Source organism: Galeopterus variegatus, unplaced genomic scaffold, assembly GCF_000696425.1.
Source record: "Galeopterus variegatus unplaced genomic scaffold, G_variegatus-3.0.2 Scaffold180, whole genome shotgun sequence".
Lineage (NCBI taxonomy): Eukaryota > Metazoa > Chordata > Mammalia > Dermoptera > Cynocephalidae > Galeopterus > Galeopterus variegatus.
Window position 1 is genome coordinate 408,540 of NW_007726291.1, and position 13,167 is coordinate 421,706.

At 45.2% G+C, this 13,167-nt stretch overlaps 1 protein-coding gene across 1 annotated transcript in view; it reads left to right on the top strand.

Moving 5' to 3' along the window:
- FRMD4A (FERM domain containing 4A) overlaps nt 1-13,167 on the top strand; it is a 183,692-nt gene that overhangs the window by 56,841 nt on the left and 113,684 nt on the right. Inside the window, exon 3 of the mRNA XM_008564083.1 lies at nt 2,083-2,175. Coding sequence (XP_008562305.1) covers nt 2,083-2,175 — 93 coding nt within the window. The remainder of the gene's footprint in view (nt 1-2,082; nt 2,176-13,167) is intronic.

The window sequence follows — 13,167 nt, forward strand, 5'->3', positions numbered from 1 at the left end:
GTCCATTTTACTTCCTGTATCCAGAGCAAGGTAATAAAAAAGTAAAGTTAATGGAAAAAAATTTTTCAACCTGAAGTTCTTAGAAGGAGGAAAAAGAGGCCAGAATTCTTTGGGTAGATGCTAGTCTGAGACAGATCCAAATGTCATCCCTAGAGCCCCAGGCATGCACTTCATTGAGAGGGATTTTTCTTTTCTTATGCAAAAGGTGCAGTTGGAATGAAGTCTTAAGAAGTGGGGGAAGCCTGTAGCATGTTTTCTTTTTTTGTTGGAGGCAAGCAGGTGCTTGGAGGAGCAAACATTTTTATACAATGATGCAGACAGATTTCGCTTCTCATTATACACAGAATATGTGCCAGCCTTTCGCGCATGTATAGACATTGTAAACATTGGAGCCGCCCAGCATCAGTCACCTGAGGAAATGGCGTGTAGTCAGTCTGGTTTCCTCAATGCAAGTGTACTGGGTCAAGTGATTATGAGACTCTGTGTCCCCCAGTTAACCTCTTGAGTAGTAAGAGGAGGGGAAAGGGAAAAGAGTGGACTCCTCTGCCGGTCGTTCTGTGGCCCTGTCTTGCTCTTCAGAGACCAACCTCCACAACGTGGCCTCCAAAGACCTCTCCAGCCTCATCCCTTCCTACTCACATGATGCTAAGATGCTGGTTCCTTCCCACCCCAGGGCCTTTGCACATGCTGATCCCTGTGCCCAGAAAGTGGTTCCCCTTCCTCTTTGCCAAGCTAATGCCTGCTCTTTTTTCAGATCTCAGCTCAAACACCAGGAAGTGCTTCTCAGACCCTCAGACTAGCTCAACTCCTTTAGCGTTCTCATAATTCATGGGCCTATTGCTCGTAGTAACTACGTGATTACTTGTGGAGATAGTTGTTGAGTGTCTGTCTCCTTATGAGAGTATACTGTTTTGCTCACTTCTGCATCTCCAGATGCTTTTACAGAGAAGAAGTTCAGTTAATATTTATGGGAGAAAAAAAGAGAGGGAGGGAGGGAGGAAAGGAGGGAAAGAAGAAAGAAATGCAGAAGTAACTCTGTGTCAACACGTTTCTCTGCGGTTCACTTTTTAAAATAGGTTTAATGAGGTGTGATTGACATGTAACAAACTACATATATTAAAGTGTACAATATGATAAGTTTGGACATATGTCCACACCCATGAAACCATCACCTCAGTCGAGGTAGTGAACTCACCCATCACTCCCAAATGCTCCTTCATGCTCCCCACGCCCACCCCAGGCAGCCACTGATCTGCCGTCTGTTCCTTTTTCTGTCTGGTTTCTTTCACTCTGCATAATTATCTTGAGATTCTTCCACGTTGCTATGTACATCAGTAGTACATTCTCTTTACTAGCTGCACATCAATAGTACATTTTCTTTACTGGCTGCGTAGTATTCCATGGTGTGAATACATCACCATTTGTCTATTCATCCCCCTGTTGATAAACATTTGGGTTATTGCAAGTTTGGGGCTGTTCCAGTGTCTGTGAAGTGTCTGTTCATGCACAGTGTCTATGAAGTGGCCATTAAGTGTCTATGGGCATTTGTGTAAAATTCTTTGTGTGGACATGTGCTTTCATTTTTCTTGGGTAAATATGTAGGAATAGAATGCCCAGGGCACATGGTTGGTATAAGTTCAATTTTTTAAGAAACTGTCTATGCTTCACTTTTCACCCCATCTGCTTCCAGCAAGACCTTGGGAAGATTGCTAACATGTTTCTGAAGTGTGTTTTGAGTCGGTCAGGAGAAAAGGCAGTGGGAGGAGTGTGGTGGAAGGGGAATCCGGGACAGGAAGGAGAGTTACAAGTACACTGTCATTCCAGCACAGTCTAGAAAACAGAGCAGGTCTCAAAGCCTTGACTTTCTGATTCCCGGTCTCCCCCATCACATGACGCAGTACCTCCGCTGTAGCACTGTTTCCCAGATGTCTCCTTTGGTTTCTTCAGAGGTTGAAAAGCAAACAGTGAGGCAAAGATTCACATTTATCTGCAATCCAGCACGTTCTACTCCACATACACCTTCTTCCCAAGAAACTTCTGCAAAATCCAAAGCCCTAACCAATTTGTCTCTATTTTCCTCAGGGGACACTTAAACTGGCTTCAACTAGATCGAAGAGTATTGGAACATGACTTCCCTAAAAAGTCAGGACCAGTGGTTTTATACTTTTGTGTCAGGTACGTACACCTGCTGTCCACACTTGGGCTTTTTTTGTTTGTTTTCTTTGTCAGAAAAGTCTGGAAGGGTAAGAGTGATTCAAAGGAAAGGGAGATCAAGTTTGTCTTGGTTCATTGCCAGTGATAAAGGTCATAGTACAGCTGCATTCCTAGCAGATGGAAACACGGGCATGAGTGTGGAAGGTGTGTCGGTGTGTGTGCATGGACACACATGTTTGTGCTCTTGCACTAGGGTGCTTATGTGGAATGAAGACTAAAACTTTTTATTTTGTTTTTTTGGGGGGAGGGGGTCATATATGTCAAACTAAATTGAGTCTCTTACCATAGCACGTGCCCTGGGATTCTTTTTTTGGTGGCAATTTGAAGCTCCATAACTAAAGCCTCTGTTTTCTTTTCTTCCATCACAATGCCCATTGCACCTCTTGAAACTCATGTATTTTATCCCAAATAGTAGTTGAAACCCAGCAGCAAACCACAAGTCAATGTATTTCCTGGCAAGGGAAGATAAGGCATAACAAAATATCAGAAACAATGGGTATTTTCTGTTTATTAACCTGTTATAAGAATTATATTTTTGTGATTGTAAAGGGAACTCTATTTGTGATATAGTGCTTCTAATAGTTAACATTTGCAATAGTCTTGTGAAGTCCACAGGACTTACCACTTCTATTTGCAAAAGGTTATTGGAAGCCAGAGCAGGGCAAGTCAGGGGTTCAGGGGCAAAGTTCAAATCAGCAGCAAAATTGGAATCTCAGCCCCCAGATCCAGCAGCTCCCTGAGCACCCAGTCTGAGAACACCAGGCTCTTTCTTCAGATACTTGATTGCAACACATGCAGAGGCATGAAGTCTGATGCCTCAAATCTTTCCGTGACACTAGCACTTCCACCCAATACTTACACCCTGTTCTTATAAGATATGCCAGCAGAAATTCAGGAGCAGGATACAAACGATTTGCAATTCAGTTCTTCTGAAGAGCACAGTCAGGTATGTAGTTTCCACAGTAGACATCCTGATACCACAAAAAGCATTAGAAGAGCCTCAAATAAGAGTTAAAGGGTGCATTTAACAGGCTGGAGTATGTGTCTTTACCTCAGCTGGCAGAGTAAATTTAAACTTGCATTTAATGCCTTTTTGATTTGTTTAACAGCTGTGAACGTATCAGAGCTAATCTTAGCTATTTCCATTACTGATAGGAATGATTTCAATATCATATTCTCTCTAATGGTGTCTACAGTCTCTCAGTTAATGGAAAAGTAACCATATAAAGCGAAGAGTAACAATTCCACCGGGAGGGGCAGGTGGCATCCGTCAAGACTCAAGTTGAATTGAAGCAGTTCATTAACCTATAATCAGAGGTGTTGATAAGTCCACTTACCAGATACCAGGCTCTCCCCTCTTCCTGGGGCTTTTTTTTTTTTTTTGCCAACATTAACTAAGAAGAACATACCAACCATATTGGATGTGGTTGCATATTACTTGCTTTATCCAAGTGTCTGTTAGGAGCTATTTGTAGGTTTGGGGAACCAAGCACTTGTAGGAAAGCTCGGGGTACCCTGAGATTGATGGTCCTCAATTGAAGATTCTCATATCTGAGAACATGCAGATCATTCTAAATCACTCCAGCTGTGTTCTGTGCACAAAACCAGGTAACAGAGAACTGCAGAGGTATAACAGGTGATATCAATAGAGAGAATTGGGAAATGGGTTGGCCAAAGACTCAAATATTATGGCCACTTCTCATTCATAGCCAAAAATGACATTTCTGCCATCAGCCACCCGTTTTTCTAGTTGACTGCAGCAGGAACTTCACAGAACACTCATTAGAAAAATATCTCCAAATCCACATTTAGGGACAGTCACTCTCCTCCATTTCTTTATACATGCCACCTAGCAGAATACTGCGTCTCCTACTCCAGCTCCTGGGAAAGCTGGTCTTTCTGGAGGGTGTCAGGTTTTCTATTTCTAGTTGCCTCCTGGACAGCCCCACCTGAGTACTTCAAACTTAGCAAGTACAAAGGCAAATTCATTATCTTCCCACTCCTCCTCCCTTCTCCCCAAATCTTCTAAGGTCCCATCAAATCTGTGACATCATTATCCATTCAATCTTATGGGCTATTTGTCTTAAAGTCTTTCCCTCTTTCCTCTTCCTTGAATTTTTATGTGCGTTAATTCTCTGCTGCTATTTCCAGAATCTCTCTCTGTGCTGTCCTGTCCCCTTTCTTACTTGAACTCAGACTCTCATTTACTGTCACTTGGACTATGGCAGCAGCCCGCCTGGGTCGGTGTCACCTTGGTTACTAGCCACAGAGGATCCCGCCACCCTCACTATCCTGAGTTCCCACTTTTCAGCTAGCCAAGAAGCACCATAACAAAACACCAATTGTCTGTTTTCTCCAAGAGAGGAGGCAGATTCTCCACATAGGTGAATTCTACATTTTTACCTTGATTTGCAGCCTGGGAAGAATTCTCTACTTAACTTGGTGGCTTTCTAACGATGCCCTCAGGCAATTTTCTCCAAAGAAGTGGCCAGATAAATTATCTTCATCAAAGACCACGAACTTGAAATATTCTTTAGTGCATGAAAGAGCTCTGTCCAGCTGGGTGCTTTCCCTGGGTGTGCACACTGACCTTTCTAAACAAAAGCTCAGCTGGGCTCTGCCAGCCTCGAGAATCAGCCATCACACGTGCGTATCTTGACACAGTCTGACCCTCGTGCCCTCATAGCCTTCTCCTTTAGTGGAAACATCTATGTATTCAATCCATATAACACAGATACACTTAGCCTTCATGGCAAAGCAGAATGAAACCACCTAATGAAAGAGGACCATGAAAAAGATGATCTGCCTTAAGCCAAGTTTTAGGAACTCACAGAGTGGACCTATTAACACTGTGTCCCTGAGTATCTGAGTTTGGGCTGTTATTTAACATTTATATACCCTTTTGCTGTAATGCATATTCAAAACATCTGTAAGAGTATGGGCTGAATTATTGCCTCCATTCAACAGATTAGAAAAAAAATAAGAGCCAAATGTATTAGATAACATGAAGTTGAATTCATAGAATTCAGCTCCTCTCCTAAGCCACAGTGAGTCTCCTCTCACATGCATTTGCTCAGCAGAGGGTCTGAAGCTGGGATCTTGCTGCAAGACATTTTCAGAATGTCAGGGTGGATGGCTGACAACCCGCCTTCAGTGACCAGCTATTTAGCCTGAGAGGGACCTGGTCCCTCCAACTCCTCAGCAGTCCAATCACCAGGAATGATCATAGGTGGCTTCAGGATCTTAGTGGTTACCTAAAAAGGAAAAAGTTTGGAGAAAACTACTCATTATTAAGCACCTATCCATTATTAAGTGTGATTGTTAATCTTCACAACAACCCTTAAAGCATGTCTAATAAGGTATGGGGTCTGTTGGGTCTGACTCCAAACCTCATGCCCTTCCCCCTACAAGACAATTGAAAAGTGACACCCTAACTGCTCGGCAGAGATGCTGTTGCTCCCTGTGCAGGCAGGGACAGAGACAGCCACAGTAAAGTGACACCCCGGGGCCACTTTGTGTCCCACCCATGACTGCATCTACAGAACCAGCATCCATCTGTAAAGATGGTGTTAGGAACAGGTGCACCCCTGCACCAGGTAACAGGGGCACTGTGGAGAGCCCTGGTCCAGCACTACCCAACCCAGATCTCCATGGGCAGAGCGCCCCCCACAGGATACAGAGGATCTGTTGGAAACTCCACACTGGGTGAGGAAGGGCTGTCTTACACGGTAAAGCAGGAGTTTCCAGGAGCTAGTCCCACTTGAGAAAATCTTCCCATTTTCCAAACACAGCTGTCACCAGCAGAAAGGTGTTCTGCGTCAACCTGCACTCTTTCCTCTGCTATAAAGAAAACTCCACAGTCCACTTGCATCCTGTCATCACCCTGGGCTGAGTCACTGCTGGCCCTCAGGAGCCAAAGTGCGCCATTGTCACCCCAGCTGTAGAGTGCTGCAGCTGACTGCAGCGCTGCTCGTGCACCGCTCGATGCATTCGTGCATGGGTCCACAGATGCTCACTGAGCATTTGCTATGGTCTCGACACTGTTCTAGGAGCTGAGGGCAGAGTGGTGAGCCAAATAGACAAACCCCACCCTCATGCAAACTCATGTCCATTTCCCCAGCCACCAAGAACCTATCAGCCCTGCCTGTCGTATTTCTTTACCAATGCAGTCCAAACCCAATTGTGCACCCTCCAACCGCTCTCTTACCCTGGGCCTCACCTACCTTTGCAGCTCAGTCTCATACACACACACACACAGACAGACAAACACATATGCATGTACACACGCACACATGCACACACACAACTCCCTGGGGATGGATCAGTCCACCACACCCACCTTTTATTCTTAACCCCTGAGCTGCTGAGTATGGTCAGGGAAAAGAAATTTTCAGACAAACACACATGCATGTACACACACACACATGCACACACACAACTCCCTGGGGATGGATCAGTCCGCCACACCCACCTTTTATTCTTAACCCCTGAGCTGCTGAGTATGGTCAGGGAAAAGAAATTTTAAAAAAGCTTTCATACACCTGCAGGTTGGTGAATGATTGACTGTGATTGATTTCTAGCCAGTTCTGTCGGGTGTGGCCTGTGCAGAGTCTGTTTCCCCACAATGGCTTTACCTCCTGGTGCAGACTTTAAACCAAACACTCAACCCCTTCGCTCCAAGAAGATGGCATTGCTTGCGGTTTTGCAGAGAGGACAGAAGCCAGCATGAGTAGGCTCCATCAACATCCTCGTTCCTTACCCACATGCCTAATTGTATCTGCCCACATCTTGGTGGCCCATCACCCACCACTGCACACACACACGCACACCACACATATCTCAGAGGAGTGACCCTCATGCCATCATCCAATGCAAACAGACCCACATGGACTCCAATTCCAGCCCCTTCCAGCACCTCGAGAACTTGCTCCCTCAAATCTTTCCTCTTTTTCTCAGTCTTAAGCTTCTTCTCCTCCAAAGATTCCTCCCCTTCCTGACCACGTCTCTCCCACCCTAACCAAAGGAAGTACCCACCCACCCCCGTCCCCGTGGTGTGCATCCACCCGCTCTGTTCACAGCAAAGGCTCAGAATGACGGGTCTATTCTTGCTGTCCCCCTTCCCCGCATCTCGCTTGTTCCTCAGTTTGTGGCCATCAGCTCTGGTCCCATCATACCCCATGGTCGCTGGAGGTCTCTAGCCCCCAATTCCACTGATGCTTCGCTGCCCTTCTCTGAGGTGGCCTCCTGTGGCTCTGGCCTTCATGGCACTGTGCCGTGCTGGCCCACCTCCTCTGTCCCTACCTCTGCTATAGGTTCCCCTGCTTGGCTCACCCATGAGCATTGGCATCCACGAGGTCCTGTCTTGCTTGTTCTCTCCCTTGGCCTCCCAGTGTGCAAATTCACCTCGTCTGTGGCTGCCAGTACTGTCTCTTCACTGGAGACCCTCTGTCCCCTGCCCCTGTCCTGACCTTGCTCCTGACTTCTGGGCCATTTACACTCTAGTCATATGCACACAGGAGCAGCCTGAATCAGATGACAGCATCTTTCTGCCCCCAGTGGGCTCCTCTTTTGGTGGCACCTCCTTATCTCTGTGATTGGCACCACCACCTATCTAGCCCTCCAAGCCAGAAACTTGTAAGTCAATTTTAACTTCAACTTCTATCTCCCAACCTGCTCCCTTCTGTTCCCTCAGTAACTATTTCCTATTATTTCTGCACTTTCAATAGCTCTTATATCCAGCCCTTCCTCTCTGTGCTTGGCTGTGATGACCTCTCCTGGACTTGAAATATCCTTGCTCATATCTGCTTCTGGTCTTGATCCCTTCCAGTCTGCGCTATATCCTGACACTGAACATCTTTCCAGAATTCTCATCTGATCCTTGTTCATAATTTCTTCTGGCATCCCATTATCCTCAGAGGGGAAGAAAAGGCTGTCCTTAGTATGTTCTTTATGATCTGACTTCTGCTTACCTGTCCAGCCTCTTCTCTCTCCACACCTCTAGCCCTTCACACACACACACGCACACACACGCACACGCACACACGCACGCACACACACGCACACACACGCACACGCACACACGCACGCACACACACGCACACACGCACACACATGCACACGCACACACACACGCACACGCACACACACGCACACACACTTTATAAGCAGCCAGTGCTCGATAGAGGAACGCACACGCACACGCACGCACACACGCACACGCACACACACGCACACACACTTTATAAGCAGCCAGTGCTCGATAGAGGACCAAGACCATCTTCAACTACAAACCATTGTTTAGTGCTATAAGGCAAGTTCCCAGAATTTGAGAACAATGACTCTCTGACCAGGCAAGCTTAAGAAGTAGGTCAAGAAAAAATATAAGGAAAATAAGCCTACACACCAAGGAAACCAAGACCATCTTCAACTACAAACCATTGTTTAGTGCTATAAGGCAAGTTCCCAGAATTTGAGAACAATGACTCTCTGACCAGGCAAGCTTAAGAAGTAGGTCAAGAAAAAATATAAGGAAAATAAGCCTACACACCAAGGAAGTCTGTGTGTCTTTTTTACTGACACAAGTTTGTGCTTAGAACGATTCCTACATGTCTAGACTTCCTTTAATTGTGTTTTTTTCAACCAAGTGTCATTGTAACTCTGATCATCTATACTGTTTGTAGGAAAACAGAGATCAGATTTGTCTCCTCAAACTCTGAGTTTCACAAACAATAAACTGAAGTGAGAATAAACTAGAAGACAAGAAAGAGAGGAGATGCCAGAAGCTTTATCTGGAGAGGCTTTTACAGCCGAGTCCGTGGTCCTTGTGTCGATGTCTCCCTTGGCTGAGAGAGACAGCTGTTTCTACTTCACGTAGCAATGGTGTTGTGGATCTACACTGAGGTGCCTGCTAACCAGAACTTGCTCTGTTTCAGCTGGGTGTCCCAGTTAAGACTGCAGAGCTGTTAAAATTCTAAACCTGGGAGATATTTGGCCGCAGAAACTCACAGCTGATTGTCCTCATTATTATGGCTCTTTTTTGCTACCAGAAGTCAGCATTCCAAATGTGACATTATGTTCATTGCAAAATGAAATCACTGGTCCATTTAATTAACACTTGCTGTAAATACTCAGTGATTCCCAAGTGCCAAGGGGTGGTGGATGTGAGAGGGAAGAGCAAGAGGGATGGAGGAGGAGACGTGGCTGATGTCACCTGGCCGGCCCTCGCCATCTGACTGGGCGGTGTTCCATCTGTGACAGTCAGAGGCTGCCACAAACTAAAGAAGGGGACGAGACTCCCCGAGGCTTCAGAGCAAACACATAAACACAGAACACATACTTATTCCTACTCCAGACTGTCTGACAGGATGTTCTCAGGTCAGGACCCCCTGAGCTAGCTGGAAAGTGACATTGCCATTGGGGCTCAAAGAACCCTCTTAGCTGGGTTTGCTCTTGGTCTACAGTGTTGCTGCTTTCAACTCCAAAAGAAGCCCTGAGATTCAGTCCTGCTAAATGTGCAAAAAAATCTGTTTTAAAATATAGGTGTTATTATTATTCAGATGTGGGAGACCGGCCGATCAGGGGAGGCCTGCCATTGAATAGATAGTTCATTATTCTCATAGTTCCCAAGAGGAGGGGGCATGCCACACCACGCAAGGCCACCCAGGGCCACCCAGGAGTGTATCAGGTCGATCAGGAGGCAGCAGGAGGGAGGAAGGATGTGGGCAAGAGCCTTTATTGTGGTGTCTGCAGGGAAAGCAGGCTGTGGGATTGGCTAGTTTGAATAATTTCGGCAGGCTCTGGGGCATAGGGGCTGCCCCTCGTTGTCTGTGTGTGTGAGTCCCTGGGTGATGATGGCAGGGAAGGAGCAGCTGAGGTGGTGGGAGGTGTAGGATTGGCTGGTTGCATAAGAAAGTCATGCTCACTGTTGAGTACTATCTCTAGGAACTGGCTACTCCTGGGAGGGGCAGTCCCTCCAGGGTCAGCAAGTCCCCAGACTTCAAAGTATCAGAAAGACATGGTTAATCCAGAACCAGACTTAGAATTGTCCATGCTACCCTCTGAATCCTAGACAGATCATTCATTTCTCCAGTTTGCCCAGAGACCAGAATCTTCTTTGTCAGCCAGGTTTTTGAGGGAACCCGCCCCTGCCCACACGGGTAGTAAAGGAAATGCGACACCGCCCCCTACTGCTGAAGGAGGGACATTTGACGAGGCTCTCCTGGAAGTCAGAAAAGGAAGAGAATTTTTAAACAAGAAAAGAAAATCTTGGCTTTGAATCCAAACCATCAACACTCCCCATTTCCCCAGAAGGTTTTTCTCCCTCGTGCCTCTTGCTTGGTGAGTAAGGACGTCGGAGGTCTGTTTTCCTCCAGCAGTTTCCTGGCAGGGATGGAAAGTTCAGGATGAGTTGAATATCCAAGGTTACAGAACAATCATATGACAGGCCTGGAACTCACAGGTTTTTCAGGCTGTTGTCTGGGTGATAAAGGTCAATAGGAAACTGCTTTCCAGTTTCTGTAAAGAGGAGGTGATTTTTTTCTTCATCTCAGAAGAGGCTTGTTCTTTCCTGCACCTTCTCTGCCTCTTGTGTGGCCAGACAACGGAGAACGTGGTGGAAATGAACATTGTCACAAAATATGTAGAATTTGCCACTCACTTGAGTTTTTCATTATTAGAGAGTTGAAAAGAACAGGGAAGTGTTATGCTTTCTTAATACGAGGGGCCTCCAAAAAGTTCATGGGAAGGTTTATATTATCCTTCAATTCCATTTTCCATGAGCTTTTTGAAGTACCCTCGCATAATATCAAGGAGAAAATTGGGGTGGGGGGTCACAGACTGCCTTCAGTCCTTAATTCTCAAGAACTAACACAAATGGAATAAAAAGGTGTGGCATTGCTTTCAAAATTAAGTTATTTCAGACTCTACCGATTTAGACTCAAAATTAATATTAAAGTACTAAGGTTCCTGTCCACTTCAGGAGGCCTCTGCTCTTATTCCGGGATTAGCACACAAGGTCCCCAGCAGCTTTAACAACTTTCCATGTTAACAGTGAGAGAAAGGGTTGGGGGTAATGACTGGCTGCATGGAATCCCATCGCCTGGAATTTTACGACATCTGGGACATCATTTTTGTTTCTTCTTTCTCCGGAGTTGCCTCCGCAGGAACTTCAACCAAGGTGAATGGAGACAGAGGGGAAACGTCAGAAATCAAAGTCTTTCGTTCTCAGATATTTACCAAGCTCCTGTCTGTGCCGGGCACTGTGTTCATGCTTGGGATACAAAATTGAGTAAGATGCGCTCCTGGCCCTCCAGGAGTTGGCAGGCATCCTAGTGATCAGAAAATTACAGGCGCCTGCGCAATCCAATGAGCAGAGTGTCAGGGAGCAGGGACACTCTTCTGTGGGGAGGGTGAGCAGGGACTGCAGTGGGTGGACGCAGTCAGTGTATGGAGGAGGATTATTTGGGAGGTGAGAGGAATAGCTTTGAACAAAGGCACAGAAGCAAGATTCATCTAGAATAGGTCACACCTTGGCATTACTCTAAACACCTGCAGCCCTGATCCAACATGGTATGCACATGCAATAAAATATTACTCAGCCTTAAAGAAGCCTCTGTCATCCCGCGCCCCTCTTCTCCTTGTCTTCTCCCTCCCCCACACACACATCCCTCTGTCTTCCTTCCTTCCTTCCTTCCACTTATTTTTTTATTCTTACTACCCCTTGCCAAAGGCCTTTGTAAAGGATATAGATTTAGCTTTTTTTTAAATTAAATCAAATTTAACTTATTTCGCTTTGAGATGTAAACTTCGCTACTTTATTTCTGTTCTCCATTACTAGAAAACAAAGTTGCATAACTTTACAGAACCTCTAAAACCACTGCAAACCCAAAGTGGAGGCCTCCATGGCCTAAAACACTTACTCCAAAAGCAAGAGGCAGGTGCTTTTGGAGGTGGCTAGAGGTCCACCAGTCCATTCATTCCCAGGCTTTGCAAGTATGAGGACCCATTTTGTAATTCCCAAAAATTCTGTAGACCCTGACATGATGGTAATTGTACTACTAGTATCTGTTGATTGAGAACATCTCCTATAATCTGAAGTTACTCCGGATTCACTCACAGATTTAAATGAATCTGTATTATATTAATCACAACAGCCTCTGCACACATTTGAAAAAATGATAGAAGACATTGCTTAATTTAGTTCGTAGACAAGAGGCTGCAAACTGGTGGCTTGGGCTGGACCTAGCCTATGGATATGTTTTGTTTGCCTTATACAAAGACACTTCAAAAAGTTCATGGGAAGATTTCTGTGCTTTGAGATGTAAACTTTGCTACTTTATTTCTGTTCTCCATTACTAGAAAACAAAGTTGCATAACTTTACAGAACCTCTAAAACCACTGCAAACCCAAAGTGGAGGCCTCCATGGCCTAAAACACTTACTCCAAAAGCAAGAGGCAGGTGCTTTTGGAGGTGGCTAGAGGTCCACCAGTCCATTCATTCCCAGGCTTTGCAAGTATGAGGACCCATTTTGTAATTCCCAAAAATTCTGTAGACCCTGACATGATGGTAATTGTACTACTAGTATCTGTTGATTGAGAACATCTCCTATAATCTGAAGTTACTCCGGATTCACTCACAGATTTAAATGAATCTGTATTATATTAATCACAACAGCCTCTGCACACATTTGAAAAAATGATAGAAGACATTGCTTAATTTAGTTCGTAGACAAGAGGCTGCAAACTGGTGGCTTGGGCTGGACCTAGCCTATGGATATGTTTTGTTTGCCTTATACAAAGACACTTCAAAAAGTTCATGGGAAGATTTCTGTTATTTTTTCAATTCTGTTTTTCCATGAATTTTTTGAAGTACAATGCAGGCTTGTTGTTTATAGTGCTGTTGTTGTTGTCGTCGTTTTAATTTGAATTATTTTCCAATATTTAAAAATCAGTAGA